The sequence below is a fragment of the Maniola hyperantus genome, chromosome 24 (genome assembly GCF_902806685.2).
Source record: "Maniola hyperantus chromosome 24, iAphHyp1.2, whole genome shotgun sequence".
NCBI lineage: Eukaryota > Metazoa > Arthropoda > Insecta > Lepidoptera > Nymphalidae > Maniola > Maniola hyperantus.
The window spans coordinates 5,057,964-5,074,038 of NC_048559.1; the positions used below are offsets into that span (position 1 = coordinate 5,057,964).

Sequence of the window (16,075 nt, forward strand, 5' to 3'; positions counted from 1 at the left end):
ATCATTCAATCATCTTAAGTGAGGATTAAGAATGATCGATCGTCATTGCATCAAGCGCCATCTATGATATCCATGAATCTATGTAGTGATGTTCCGGATATCCGTATCCGCGGATATCCGCGGGAGAAAAAAGATCCGTATCCGTTTCTTTTTTGGCGAATCTTTTACCCTATCAATTTTTGATAGGTACTTACATAGATTAAATTCTATTTTTAGGTGATCAGGTAGCAATAAAATACTATTAAATAATTCCACAACAAACAAATACAAACGTTATTGCTGCTCAATGTCATCCATACTTAATATTATAAATGCAAAAGTGTGTCTGTCTGTCTGTCTGTCTGCTAGCTTTTCACGGCTCAATCGTTCAACCGATATTGACGAAATTTGGTACAGAGGTAGCTTGCAACCCGGGGAAGGACATAGGCTACTTTTTATCCCGGAAAATTTAAGAGTCCTACAGGATTTTTAAAAACCTAAATCCACGCGTACGAAGTCGCGGGTCAGCTAGTACTAAATAATAAACAAAACAGAAGAAAGACCCGCGCAATGCAAGTCGAAACATGTCCTGCCACGCAAAGCGTCAAGTGGTGTTAACTATCGTTTAAAGATCACGTTCACCGACACTGATTGAGTAAGAAACTTAAGATCCGTATCCGTATCTGCGGATCTTGACGCCAATGATCCGTATCCGGATCCGTATACGCGGATCTACATTTTTAATGATCCGGAACATCACTAAATCTATGTAACAACGGCATACAACTTCGATCTATTTATTCACTTATATTAATTACAACAGGTGATGCCCGCGACTTCATCCGCGTGGTTTTTTTTTAATATTTTTCGGGATAAAACTAACTTACGGGTAACTTTTTGAATGAATTGATTTGAGCTACATTGTAATATAGGCCTTTGAAAGTAGTTTCGATAACTGCAAAGTGTCGCTACTAGATGGCATTAAACAGTCGCTTCAGTACTGAGTTAACATTCATATAACCAATTTCGTCAATGGCAGTAAGCGAGACCGTGGCCGAGTGGTCAAGGCATCGGGCGCGAACCCAGAAGATGCAGGTTCGATTCCTGGCGGTTACGCAATTTTTGATATGTATTTATAATATAATTATTTAGACTATGTCCGTCCTCGGGATATAAGCTAACTTACTACGAAACTTCATTAAAATTGGTGTTGGGCCTTCAAAAGCTAGCAGACAGACAGACACACTTTCGCATTTTAAATATTATTATGGATAGGGATATACTAGGTAGATCATTTTAAGTTAGGTAGGTAAAAAAAAACTTTTAAAATTTTAGGGAAATAAAAAGTGTAAATTATTTTTTGCATAAAAAATACAGAATATCTGGGATTTCTAATGGTTGTGGAGGGTAGTAGCACAGTAGTGTTACTTAGGTAGCCGCTACAAAAAAAAACCTAAAAAAATATGAAAAATTGTCATCATAGTAGGTAACAATATCTTCAGGGTTGGCAATTTTCAAAGTTTTTTTTTTTTAACTAAAAAGAAAGACGAGATATATTTTTTTTTCTTTCTTTTTCTGGGGTAGTCATAAGCTAGTCCATCTTCTGGTACCAAGTTATCGTTGAATTTTAGGACACGTTGTACATAATTATATCAGCAGAAGTTTTTATTTTACTTTTTTAGTAGCTCATACAGCTCGGGGCCACACGCCACGGAATCTGAAAATTTGTGGAATTTCTGAAAAAAATTCTAGTGGAGCTACCTACGTTATGGAGGAAATCTGCAAGCAAAAACTTTCTAGACCCAGGCAGCGGTTTGAGCTACGTTTGTAAGTACGTCAGTCAATCAATCAGAGCATCTTGTTATTAAATGGTGAAGCCACACGATGCGTTGCATTGGTGATGCGGCGCCTGAGAGGTGCCGCTGCGTCATCCTACATAGAAATCGCTGTACATACCACATGTTACGGATACAGCTATCCTTACCTATCTATATAAAACCCAGGCATCGCCGGGGGAGCTAACATGTCGTCTAGCAGCCCAGCTACGTGTGGAAATATGCCATCTCATCACGTTCCGGCACATAGAGTCATCAAGGTCTGCAGCCACCTCTGTACGTGATCTCTGGTGCTAACCGACCACAGAACGGTAGAGGGGAAAACGATATAAAATCGATAGAGTTAGTTTTAAGGTAGCATTAATCTAGCATAAGTAGTATTTGTAATTTAGATAAGATATAGTTAAGTAAAGGCCTTCGTGTCCCAACGTCGACACGAATGTCCTAATAAAATCATTTTCACAACCAAAAAGGACTTCTGCCTTCAACCCCCGCTCCAGGTAGCCGCCCTTACGTAACTGGCGCAGTCGGTAGGATAGTCCTGGATATTCAAGGTCGTCGTGGTGCATCCCCTAAAAAGTCGGGTCAACGCTGTCAACTTCCTTGTCAGGACTACAGAACCTACGAGGAGCAGCTGTCATAGGAGCTGTCGCTGAAGACTTCGAGTCATACTGGAAATCGATGGATCGAAGCTCGCCAGTGACTTTGGTTTTGTAAGTACATGAAATCCTTTTTATTGGTTGTTATATTAACTTTTGCGCAGGGTACTATAATTTTATAACTATTACGATTTTACTCACCCGCGTAGTTAAGTATAGGTACTACTTTGATTTTATTGAGTTTTGTTAATTTAATTATTGATACCTTTAGGTAGATAGTTAAGAATATAAAAAAAATGACGGAACTTAACCAAGTAGATTTGTTAGATAGAATAAATAAGTCACTTAAGTTTTTACCGAATTTTGATGGAAATTCTTATACTTTAACGAGATTTATTAATTTAGCCGACCAATTAGTGCGCTCATTTTTAAATCCAGGTCAAGAGTATGAGCTTTCAAACCTTTCCTTGATTAGCGGAATTCTTAATAAAATTACCGGATCTGCAGCAAGAACTATATCAGCCTACGGAATTTCCGATGATTGGAATAAAATTAAAGATACATTAGTTAACAGTTTTTCCGATTACCGAGATGAAATAACCCTACTTACAGACTTATCATATTTAATTCAAGGTCCAGATACAGTACAAATATTTTACGAAAAAGTTCAAAATTTACTCTGCACACTTATTACGTATGTAGAGCTACACGAAACTGTCAAAACTACTGTCGAAGTAAAAATAACACTCTATCAAAAGTTAGCCCTTAAAACCTTCTTAAAAGGTTTAAGAGAACCTTTAGGGTCAAGAGTAAGGTGTATGAGACCCCCCACACTGCAAACTGCCCTTGAATTTTCCAAAGAAGAATTAAATATAATACATCTACAGAACAGAACTAAATTTTTTCAAAATTATCATAAGCATACTCGTAGACCTTATTATTTTTATTCACAGCGAAATTATTATAGTGGTACGAATTTCCCTTCTAGATCACGAAAATACTCAATGTCCCAAAAACACATTCCTTCAGAACCTCAATACCCTTCAAGCACTTATATCCCATGCCAACCTCACCCTGATGCAAAAATTTGCCCACCGGTGGACTTAAATCTACACAGTACACTGGAAACTCCGGAACGTAAAATTCCTGTGTATAATAATATATCGGACCAATATTATAATTCCCAACAATACGTGCCGACCCGGTGTGAAAATGAAATTGACACCGTTGCTGACGATAGGCAGAATTACGATTTCATAATATCACGTTTGCCCATAGAACAGTTAAATGCAGAGGAGACAATGAATTTAATTAACCTTTGTAAAGAATTTCCAGATGTATTTCTTTCTAATATAGGTAATTTAACTGTCGATTTCCGACAACTTAATAAATTAGATAAAAAGAATCCGAGTGATTTTACCAACTTTCTGGATAAAATCGGGAGGTCTTTGTACTTTACGACTTTAGACATACAAAATTCATATACAATTTCCGAAGATCTTATGGACAGTGTCCTTCAAGGCCTACCAAATTGTACAACCCTTTTTGACAAAATTGTAATTTTTTCAACATCCTTGCAGGAACACATACTCAATTTGCGAGATTCGTTCGAACGACTTAGAAACTTCAATTTAATAATCCAGTTAGATAAATCTGAATTTTTCAAACGCGAAACGCCATTCTGTCACATGTATTCTCCAGATGGTATAAAACCAAACCCACATTATGTTTTACATATTTTAAATTACCCATTACCTAAAAATCGCCAGCAGATTAAGGAATTTTTAGGCATCCTTGGCTTTTACAGAAGATTCATACCCGACTTCGCAAGTGTAACCAAGCCTTTAACATCGTGCTTGAAGAAAGGAGCGAAATTAAATTTTGATTCAGAATTCGTCAATTGTTTCAGACAGTGTCAAATTCTTGTTAAAAATATGCCTATCCTAGCATATACAGATTCTGGAAAAGAATTAAATTTAACCACATACGCATCAGAAGCCACTTTAAGTGCAACGCTTACGCAAGGCCCTCTTGGCGCCGATATGCCTATTGCCTACTCTTCCAGAACTTTGAATGATAGTGAAACTAAATATCCTACGAATAAAAAAGAACTTCTTGCAATAGTCTGGGCCACAAAATACTTTAGGCCGTATCTTTTTGGTAAAAAGTTTAATTTGATTTCTAATTTTCAAAATTTACTCAAGTTCAAAGAATTAGGTCCACGTATTACGCGATGGAATTTAAAGTTAAGTGAATACGATTATACAATTATTAATAAAAAGGTTTCAGAAACGAACGCGGATACCCCGTTAAATAAATCTAGGTCTGTTAATCATTTGGAAAAATCAAAATTACAGGCAAAGTCACAGGAAAAGCCGAGTTTAAGTCGAATTAACACTAAGCATACGAAGGTACAGAATCCTATTCCCAAAATTCCTAACCAAACCTCGAATTCCCAAAACCATACTATACATTTATATACACGAAGGAAAATTCGCGGTCCCTTTACAAAATCACGTTTTAAAAGACAGGTAATAAAGTAAATTAATTAGATAGGTATGTGCAATTCTTTCCAGACATTAAATTACAAAGATATAGAATTTGTCTTTTCACACGATCAAGTTTCAGCCAACCGATAGGACTACTATATTCCTATGTTTTACCAAGAAAACACTATATCTTTAAAATAATTAGTTTTTGCAATTAGATAATTATTTCAACACATATATACATTATTTACTATAGACCTTTTACATTTTAGCATTTATTATTTCTTCTAAATTATAGCAAAACTAGGTGTACCACTAATCGGAAAAAGTTAAGAAAGCTCTTACTTGTGTCACATTGTGACTATAGAATAATGAGCAAATTTAGCATAAAGTAGGTATACCTAATGCTCACTTCCTGTAAATTTTCGTGCCTTGAACCGAAAATATGCAAGAACCTACATCATTCCCAGATCAAAAGTAAGTAGAAACTCAATGTACTTACCTACACCTTATTCAAAATTATAATATAATTTAAAAAAAAAAAAGAGTTCTTTCTAAAAGTAAGTAGGTATATAATAAGTCATAGTTACCTATCTAGTTATAACGAGTAGACATTTAGCTTATCATTTTACAGAATTCATGCAGTTGTAGTCCTTAGGTTTCTTTTTACATTACATTTAGTTCAGATTTTTTTATCAATTTAGCTCGAATTAATTAGTACATTCTGTCAATTATACCACTTTGCTTTTAATATACCTATCGTAGTAGTTATAGTACCATATGCACATTTTTATCTCAACCAATTCTAAGGTTTTCATTTACATTGAGGCTGAATGCCCGAAGGTCAGTTCTTCAAAACTACGTGAGCAGAAAATATCACTCACTGAGGAACCAATTTATCCGGAGAACACATCAACTACTGTTACAGGAGATAGATGGAACGTGATAATCCACGCCTATCTCTCTGTCTAAGGAGGCTCAGAGAAAGCAGCTCAACCATTATCCATGAATTAAGAACTACTTCAATACTACCAGTATGCCGCAATATTCGGCTTCACTTTCAACGGTACGATTCGACTAGCCCATTACAGATGCTTCATCTTCACGAACGAAGTCCAGCAGCAGCCCTCCAGACTGAGGGTGGAAACCTCCGAGGACGTTCCGGCGACATTTCCGTTAAAATTACTACAATGGTCGCCGCACTGAGGGTGGAGGTGTTACGGATACAGCTATCCTTACCTATCTATATAAAACCCAGGCATCGCCGGGGGAGCTAACATGTCGTCTAGCAGCCCAGCTACGTGTGGAAATATGCCATCTCATCACGTTCCGGCACATAGAGTCATCAAGGTCTGCAGCCACCTCTGTACGTGATCTCTGGTGCTAACCGACCACAGAACGGTAGAGGGGAAAACGATATAAAATCGATAGAGTTAGTTTTAAGGTAGCATTAATCTAGCATAAGTAGTATTTGTAATTTAGATAAGATATAGTTAAGTAAAGGCCTTCGTGTCCCAACGTCGACACGAATGTCCTAATAAAATCATTTTCACAACCAAAAAGGACTTCTGCCTTCAACCCCCGCTCCAGGTAGCCGCCCTTACGTAACTACGTATACGAACGTAACGATACGTTACGACGTCGTGCTTACTAATATTATAAATGCGAAAGTGTGACTGTCTGTCTGTCTGCTAGCCTTTCACGGCCCATCCGTTCAACCGATTTTGACCAAATTTGGTACAGCGTTAGCTTGCATCCCGGGGAAGGACATAGGCTACTTTTTATCCCGGGAAATCAAAGAGTTCCCACTGGATTTTCAAATCCTAAATCCACGCGGACGAAGTCGCGGGCATAATCTAGTTTATAATAAAGAAATAATATTTATCAAATTCAAAAGTAGTAAAATACCCTATTTTACTTCTTCCCTAGATAACAACATAATAAATATGTAGGTATTATACCTGTGGCCCTACCGCGGTTGTTTGACAGCTACAATGTCACGATCGTAATTATCTCTGATTGGTTGACGCTCGCTCACTATCGCGCACAATGCATTGTTGCAACAAGAATCGCACAAATTCAGCCAATCAGAACAATTGAGATTGTAATAATGATTGATGCAGGTTTTAGACAATCGCCCTACAGTTACCACTATCTTCTGAGTTCTGACTCGCCTTACCAAACACAAGTATCAAAGTGTCCCTAACAGGCTAAAGAGTAAATAAATCTAACAGAGAGAACACCTTAAAGGTACGTCGTACCGTTATTACCTACATACCGAACCGATATGGTATAATCGCGACCACTTACGCGTAGATTTAATATTACCGAAGTACTAACATTTGATGTATTGCCTAGCGGTATCTATGTGCCTAGTCTATGTAGGGCTGCGGGCCCGTTAATAGCTGTCTAGTGATGCGAACGTCACCTCACGACGGCATATCGATACTCTTATTTCAAAATCGTTTCACCAAATTATTTTTCCTTTTTTTACATGTAAGTTGGAAGACACGGTCTGCCCGCGAAATTCAAATTTAATTTGTAAACTAATACGACAAAATAGACTTATGGCATTCAAATTGAGCCCTTAGCAGTATCATCTTTACAGGCTTATATAAAAATATTTACTTGAAAGTGCCCAGTTTAAGAAATTATAGTCAAAACTAGCTAATGCTCGCGACTTCGTCCGCGTGGACTACACAAATTTCAAACCCCTATTTCACCCCCTTAGGGATTGAATTTTCAAAAATCCTTTCTTAGCGGATGCCTACGTCATAGTAGCTATCTGTATGCCAAATTTCAGCCCGATCCGTCCAGTAGTTTGAGCTGTGCGTTGATAGATCAGTCAGTCAGTCAGTCAGTCAGTCAGTCAGTCAGTCAGTCAGTCAGTCAGTCAGTCAGTCAGTCAGTCAGTCAGTCACCTTTTCCTTTTATATATTTAGATAATGAGTTTGAATTAGTCATTATTTTGACTAAAAAAATTGAAAAGATAAGTATTCATGTTTCTAGTTGTTTAATTTTGTAAACGTTTTGTCGTAAAATAAAGTAGTACAAAACACTTGGACAATTCTAGAGAAGACTTTGCAATAATTTAAAGTATGCCAACGTAACCTTCGTAATTTTTAATAACAAAATTCTTTTCTCATAATACAAGAATTCGGGTGCCTTAATTCGTACGTTACTTAATTAAAGCAGGTATTGAATGCCACGAATAGTATCACTTGATCACCTTTTGAAAGTTAATTTGGTAAGAATGCAAGGTTTTATCTGTTTACAAGTCACACGTATCGCTTGCACAATGTCAGAGCTTACCCTATAATGCCCGTAGTAGACTTTTGCCGCGGAAACTGATCTGCGTGTTTGGAACCCTCGTAGCTTTACTTCATACAAGTCCCGCAAATTGCTATTGCGCTGGAACCATGTCTCATTAACATCGAATTGACTTCATTTTGAAATACCCCGAAATAAAAATATACCATCAGCTCGAAAATTCAGTCTAGTGCTGACGTCAATAAAATGGCGGCCACGCGCATTAGCAATTTGCGGGACTTAATTATCTTACAAATTCAACAAATTGACGATCAAAAAATTTACAATGGTACCAGCTGTGAGTATAATCACAGAATATGTAATAGGTATAATGCCTAAAAAATAACTTCTCACAAGCCATTTTAACTTTATACTATATCGATACCTCTGGGCTCAAAGGTCGTAAAGGACAAAACGCTACTTTTCAGGAGAAGCAAAAAACGAAAAAAATAAAATTCTTTTTTCTCTAGCACCTTCGTTTCTTTAGCTATTTAAATGAAACCTAGGAAGAAAGTGCTTAGAATTTATAGTGTTTTCTAAGGCAGTGTTCAAAAATTGCGCTAGTGCTGTATTTACTGAAATAGATTTCCTTTACGACCATAAATTTGAAAATAAATGTCCTTTACACCCTACAAATTATCGTTCTATGATATTACCTAAGGGCGTAAATCTACTTTACTGCACAAAACTGAACAAAATAAGGAAATAACCGACATGTGTAATAATTTTTAGGTTCTTAAGGGTCACCCGCTAAGGTATTCTGTAAGGATAAAATAATAATTACAGTTAAGTATTAAACGCATTATGTAATTTTGTATGTAATTATGCATAAACTGTTATATTTTCTCTAAAAATAATAATGAAATAACATAATTGTTCAAATAAAACGTATTTTTTCTAATCAAACCGAGATCATTTATTTGGATTTGAACACGAAGCCTTACAATAAATCTTATAAATTAATATTTTGGTAACTAATTATTTTTTTATCCACTCTCTTCTTTAATGTTATAATTAGTTTCACTTCTTTCGTAAATCAACTTAATAAACATAAGATGATTTATTTATTCATCTTCCTTCTCACTTTCTTCATCATCCTCTTTATCTGTTTCGTTCAAGGTTTCAAGTAGCTCATAATCGCATGGAAGTTCACTGTATTCGTTATCAAATCTTTTACGTGTTGTTCCATTTCCACACTAGCTTATCAGGTAAATATAAAGGTAAATATATTTAACTAATGATTTTAAGCTTATTTCGTCATTTAACGACATATTTTAATGTATTTAACGGGTACGGGTACGGGAAAGACACATGGTCTACCTACCTTTTGTAAAAGGAGTAACTGATAAAATAGGTACATTGTTAAAAAAACAATACAACATTAAGATCGTGTTCTTCTCTTACAAAAGATTGTCCATTTGATGCTATCAACGAAGGATCGTCTGCCATACCAATGTCCGGCTGTGTATAAGATCGACTGCAGCTGTGGGAGCTCCTATATTGGTCAAACGAAGAGACCCACAGCAACTCGGGTATTAGAACATTTCAAAGCGGTGCGAAACAACGATCCTCAGAAGTCTGCGATCGCGGAGCATATTCTACAGCCAGGCACAAAACATTGGATTGAACTCCACAATCCTCGAGTTCTCTCCATAGACCTCCACTATATACCTAGATTAGTGCGCGAAGCGATTGAAATTCGCAAACACCAGAATTTCAATCGTGAGGATGGTTTTAAACTAGCAAGTAGGTATGTGGAATCCAGTGGTAGAATTATGCAAATCAAGACAGCATCGAACGACATCGAAAGTTAATAGTGACGCTGTGAGTGTATTTTGCCGGACAGCTTGTGAAGTTCCAGCGAAAAGAACAAGAAAGAGGGTAGTTCGCTACTGCCCATGACAACTCGAACTTCATCTCTCGCAGTACCGCAGTCCCGTTGTAACCACGACCCGTGCAATTGGGTTGAAATGTCGACAAATAAAAACAAAAATTAATTGTGGTATGTTCCCGTTATATACATTAAAATATACAGTATTTATATAATCTTTCTTATTACAATTTACTTACTTTAATTCTAAGAACAATAGAGTACTTGCTTGTACTAGGTATCTTAACCTCATTAGAAAAAAGTCATTTATATTAAATAAAAAATGCCCAAAAGTAATTATACTTCTTTTTTTCTATGTTCATCTTACAGGAATTCTGAGACCAATCATGTAAATTCCTATAAATATCCTTATTTACTGCTAAAATATTTCTACTATTTAGTTCTGTGAGATGTGTGAATTTGTTTGGTGTACTAGTACTATCATAGATATAATTTTGTCTGAAATTAAAAGTTTGAAATCACTGGAAAACTCGAATAAACCCTCCAAAATTATATGTTCTATCGAAGCAGGCGTTACTTTGCGGTGTGGTAGCACGGAGTATGAATGAAACGGCTGCTCACATATTTACAAGATATAATTCAGTATAAACACAATTAATATAACAGACGAAATCAAGAAAACTGGAGCTCGGTGCTCGACAGTGATGTGTCGGTCTTGGTATCTGAGGAGCGAATGTGGCCCCTGGATTTCGCCCAGGGCCGCAGGATTTTCGAATCGCTCCGTATTCAAATTTCCGTTCTAAGTGGCAGCTGCGATGTGAAATGTCTTCTTTACAGCTGCCAGTCTTAGAAGAGGCCGCATGCCTCTACATCACCCCCCTACGGAGTAAGAAAGGAGAGAAAAGAAAAAAATTTAATAAATTATTTGCTAAGCGGCTTGATAGGGAACGAGGAAGCGAACCTTACGCCCGGAACGCGTGGTGACAGAAGGTTGAGATGGTTGAGAAGGTTGAGAAGGGTGAGAAAATTGAGCAGGCAAATCAACTTGAGGGGGTTGAAAGATATAAGCCGGTTTTAAACGATCAATGGTTACTGCCATTGGTTTGCCTTTCACCTCAATTTTAAAATTTTTTTCACCACGTTCTAACACTCTGTATGGACCAGTGTATGGCTGTTCCAGTGACTTCTTTACTGTTCCTCGACGCAAGAAAACGTAATCAGCGGAGGATAAATCCTTCGGAATGTAAAAAACTGGTTTACAACGTCTCGACGAAGGAGTCGGAGATAACTCTGACATATGATTGCGAAGCCTATCAGCAAAGTACGCCGGGTCAGAAACATGATCGTTATTAGGTGGGTTGAAAAATTCACCCGGTAATCGTAAAGGTTCTCCGTAGACCAGCTCCGCACTGGATAATCCAAGGTCTTCCTTCCATGCGCTCCTAATACCTAGGAGTACTAATGGTAATACCTCGGTCCATTGTGGGTTGGCATGGCACATAATGGCCGCCTTGAGCTGTCGATGCAGCCGCTCTACCATACCGTTGCACTGAGGATGATACGATGTCGTCATCCGATGCTGTGCGCCGGTCAACTCGACGATCTTCATGAAGAGATGCGAGCTGAATTGAGAACCACGGTCAGTAATTATGGTAGTTGGACACCCTAGTCTCGCTACCCAGCCAGCTAAGAAAACGCTAGCACATGTTTCTGCGGTAATGTCTGGCATTGGAAATACCTCAGGCCATCGTGTAAAACGGTCAATGACTGTGAGGCAGTACTTAAAACCAGAGGAATAAGGTAAGGGACCTATTATATCTAAATGAATTACAGCAAAACGTTCAGATGGTGGAGTAAAGGTTGATAATGGGGCAGATGTATGCCGAGTAATCTTCGAACGTTGACAAGCCTGGCAAGCTCGTGCCCACATCCGACAGTCCTTCTGTATGGATGGCCATACATAACGGTCCATGACTAGGCGAGCAGTTGCTCGAACACCTGGATGACTGAGGTTGTGAAGTTTCTCAAAAATGCTCCTCCTAAACTGTGGAGTAACGTAAGGACGGGGTTTTCCCGTAGAAACATCACATACCAGTTTAATATTTGTACCAGGTACCGTTATGTAGTCTAAATTCATGGACGTTTCCTTGCGCAGGCTTTTCAATTCTTCATCGGAAGCTTGTGACTGCGCGAGTGCAGCGAGGTCGTCTTCTAAAGAGATGCTCTCCACACGTGAAAAAGCATCGGCGACCAAGTTGTCAGCACCCTTTACGTGCTGAATATCCGTAGTGAACTGTGAAATAAATACTAATTGATTTAATTGTACAGGCGGAAGTTTGTCACGCCGTTGAGTGAAAACATATAATAAGGGTTTGTGGTCAGTATAAATGGTGGCATGTTGACCTTCAAGAATGTGCTTAAAATGTTGCACGCTTTCATAAACGCCTAGAAGCTCTCTGTAGTAAGCCGGCCATTCGGATTGCTTCGCAGTTAGCTTTTTGCTAAAAAATGCAATTGGTTGCCAACCCTTATCAACTTGTTGTTGTAAACAAGCGCCAACATGTGAGCTAGATGCATCGGTAAATAACCCGAGTTGAGCATCAGCGACTGGATGAGCTAGCAGAGTGGCGTTAGCTAAACTCTCCTTGCACGAGTTGAAACAACGCTCTAAGTCAGGCGTCCAAATAAACGGCTTCGCACCTTTACCTTGAATGGCTGACAGAGCATCAATGAGTGGAGCCTGGTACCGAGCTATGCCCGGTAAAAACTTACGATAAAAATTCACCATACCGAGGAATCTTCGAACACCTTGTACCGTCTTCGGCAAGGGAAACTCCTGAAGATCCTTGATGCGCTCAGCTGGCGCACTTATGCCAGCGGCGCTGATTTTATAACCTAGGAAGTTTACTTCTGAAACATTAAAACGGCATTTATTTTCGTTTATTACAACGCCGTATTGTTCTAAGCGTTTGAATAAAATATGCAAGTGATCTGCGTGTTGCTGTGGATCCTTAGAAAAAACAAGAATATCATCCACGTATGCAAAACAGAAATCCAGACCTCGAACAACTTCGTCAATGAATCGCTGAAATGTTTGGCCAGCGTTACGGAGTCCAAAGGTCATGTAAGGAAACTCAAACAGACCGAAAGGTGTTATAATAGCTGTTTTACAAATGTCATCCTTTGCAACGGGAATCTGCTGGTAAGCTTTCACCAGATCAATCGTGCTAAAGACTGTTGATCCACGTAAATTATGGTTAAGATCGCCTATGTGACGCACGGGATACCTGTCCGGTATCGTGCGCGCGTTTAAAGCACGGTAATCACCGCAGGGACGCCAATCGGCATCTCCTTTTGGAGCCAGGTGCAAAGCTGAAGACCAGGGACTATCGGAAGGTCTGGCAGAGCCGCATGCTATCATATTTGCGAACTCTTTCTTCGCGATGGCTAATTTATGTGGGCCCAGGCGGCGCGGACGACACGATACCGGCGGACCATCCGTCGTCCGGATGTAGTGCACCGTGGTATGTTTAATCTCACGCACAGGACCTGGAGGCCTTAAAATAGCAGGAAACTTAGACAATATTTCATGCTTACCCTTTATGGTCCTTACGCTAACCTGGCCATCCGTAGCTATGGATGCCATATGAGAAAGACCGGTCGTGTTGTCGATCAGCCGACCGCTTCTACAATTTGGCAATAAATTAAAATACGATAAGAAATCGGCCCCTATAATAGCGGTGCTAACATCGCATATTATAAAGTTCCACTTGAACTCACGGCGAAGACCTAAATCTAACAATAAAAGAATTGTACCATATGTTTTAATATCGCTGCCATTTGCGGCGCGCATGGTATACTCGGTAGGCTTAAGAGGTTGATCAATCCAGGTCACCGGGTAGCACGATAGATCAGAGCCAGTGTCTATTAAGAAACGCAATTTAGACTTAACTTCAGTGACAAATAACCGGCGACTGTCAACCGGACAGTCAGGCATCGCCCCTACTGACTGTCTCTGGCGTTTTCCTGCTCTGTGTAAGAGCAGGGTTTGATGCATTTCACGGCACGTGAAGAATACTTTCGATGGTACCAGCACATCGCTTCGCCACCATTGCTCTGCGATCTGTGCGGAGAAGTTGATTTAAAACGACCTCTAGATCTACTCCTAGTACGTCCACGATGATCCCTATTTCTGCTTAGCGCAGCAACCTGTTGTGTTAACTCCTCAATGCGTTTGAGAAGTGAAGACAAACTGGGATCAGATGAACTAGCAGCGGTAGAAGGTGCCATGATGCCAGGGGAGACCTCTAAAATTTTGTCCGCTAATTCGGCGACCTTATCCAATGAAATTTCGGACTGCGCGGCTAATATGGCTTGCAAATGTTGTGGCATGCGGCGCATCCAAAGTTGTCGCAAAATATTTTGGTCGGTCAGTACGTGACCGGCCAGTGACCGCAAATGGCGGAGAAACTGGGACGGCCTACGATCCCCTAGCACTTCGTCATTGATTAGCTGCCGGACCCTCTGCTCCTCTGACGTGGACAACCGACGGATGAGCTCCTTTTTTAAAAACGCGAAACGGTCCGCCGGCGGAGGATGAGTGATGATGTCCTCGACCTCACCAATGACCCGTGAGTCGAGTTGAGCAATAACATAATTGAATTTTGTTTGGTCTACTGTGATACCTGAAATCTCAAATTGCGCCTCGACCTGGGCGAACCACACTACGGGGCGATCTGCCCAGAAGGGAGGAAGTTTCGCCGCAACCTTACAAATTTTGGAATGCTCCGTAGGGGCTTCCGTCACGGTAGCCAATTTGGTACGGAGCGATTCATTTTCCTCCATTAGAGGTAGGGCAGTTCCTGCTAACTCTTTCATTTTTTTTACAAGAGCCGCATTCTCCTCCTCTAATTCTTTGATTTTTTTATCCATTTTTTTAGCTATACACGAAAAAGAAAACTATTCACAAAAATAAAAACTAGTACACAAAATTCTTATAAAATTAAATTTAAAATGTTTGTAAATATTCCGTTTTTAAATTTTGATAGTTAAAACTCACTTAAAGTCTCTATTAGTTATGCGTGTAAAAGAGTTCTAATTCCGGAATTTAACATTTAAACAAAAAATGTCACTTAAAATGCTTTTCACCACACAAAAAGAAAAATAAATGTCACAAGATAAATAATTGTTCAAAAATGTTTTTTAGCACAGAAGAAAAAGTAATAATGTCTTTATAGAACCTGGATTCTCCTCAGGGCGCCTCGGATATGTCCTTACGAGGCATGTATGTACTGAACCTGCGCGTCGGGTTCAGATGCAATCAGTTGTAGCGTACCAATTATTATGGCAGTAATCCCAACGCGCTTGCGTGCTTCTTGGACTTCTAGGGGTCACCAGAATATGTGGTAGCACGGAGTATGAATGAAACGGCTGCTCACATATTTACAAGATATAATTCAGTATAAACACAATTAATATAACAGACGAAATCAAGAAAACTGGAGCTCGGTGCTCGACAGTGATGTGTCGGTCTTGGTATCTGAGGAGCGAATGTGGCCCCTGGATTTCGCCCAGGGCCGCAGGATTTTCGAATCGCTCCGTATTCAAATTTCCGTTCTAAGTGGCAGCTGCGATGTGAAATGTCTTCTTTACAGCTGCCAGTCTTAGAAGAGGCCGCATGCCTCTACAGCGGAAGTCCATGATATACAATGAACCAAAAGCTTAATGTAGACCTTACAATCCACAATTGCAAAATTGCAATTGTGGATTGAAGGTTTTAAAATTGATGATAAAATTGATGCTGAGCCAGCACCTACATTAGATAACAGTGAAAGATGTTAATATGTTGGCCAATCTGAAGTATTTGTAATAAACGCTTTTTGTAGTCGAGCGAGTAGTGTACATTTAAAGATACATAATATGTAAAAATGACGTCATAAAACCATTGGAATTGTTTTATAATATTGACATTTATCGATATAAAATATTGTTGTTCATATAATTTTGTATGGTTATTTCAAAAATTTGACAAGA

At 38.9% G+C, this 16,075-nt stretch overlaps 1 protein-coding gene across 1 annotated transcript; it reads right to left on the reverse strand.

Annotated features, from left to right (window-relative positions):
* Positions 1-14,100: 14,100 nt before the first annotated feature.
* Positions 14,101-14,974, reverse strand: LOC117993410 (uncharacterized). Its single transcript, XM_069506744.1, has 2 exons — positions 14,215-14,974; positions 14,101-14,165 (listed from the first exon to the last, which is right to left on the reverse strand). The coding sequence occupies exons 1-2, from the start codon at positions 14,972-14,974 to the stop codon at positions 14,101-14,103; spliced, it is 825 nt and encodes a 274-aa protein (XP_069362845.1).
* Positions 14,975-16,075: the final 1,101 nt, after the last annotated feature.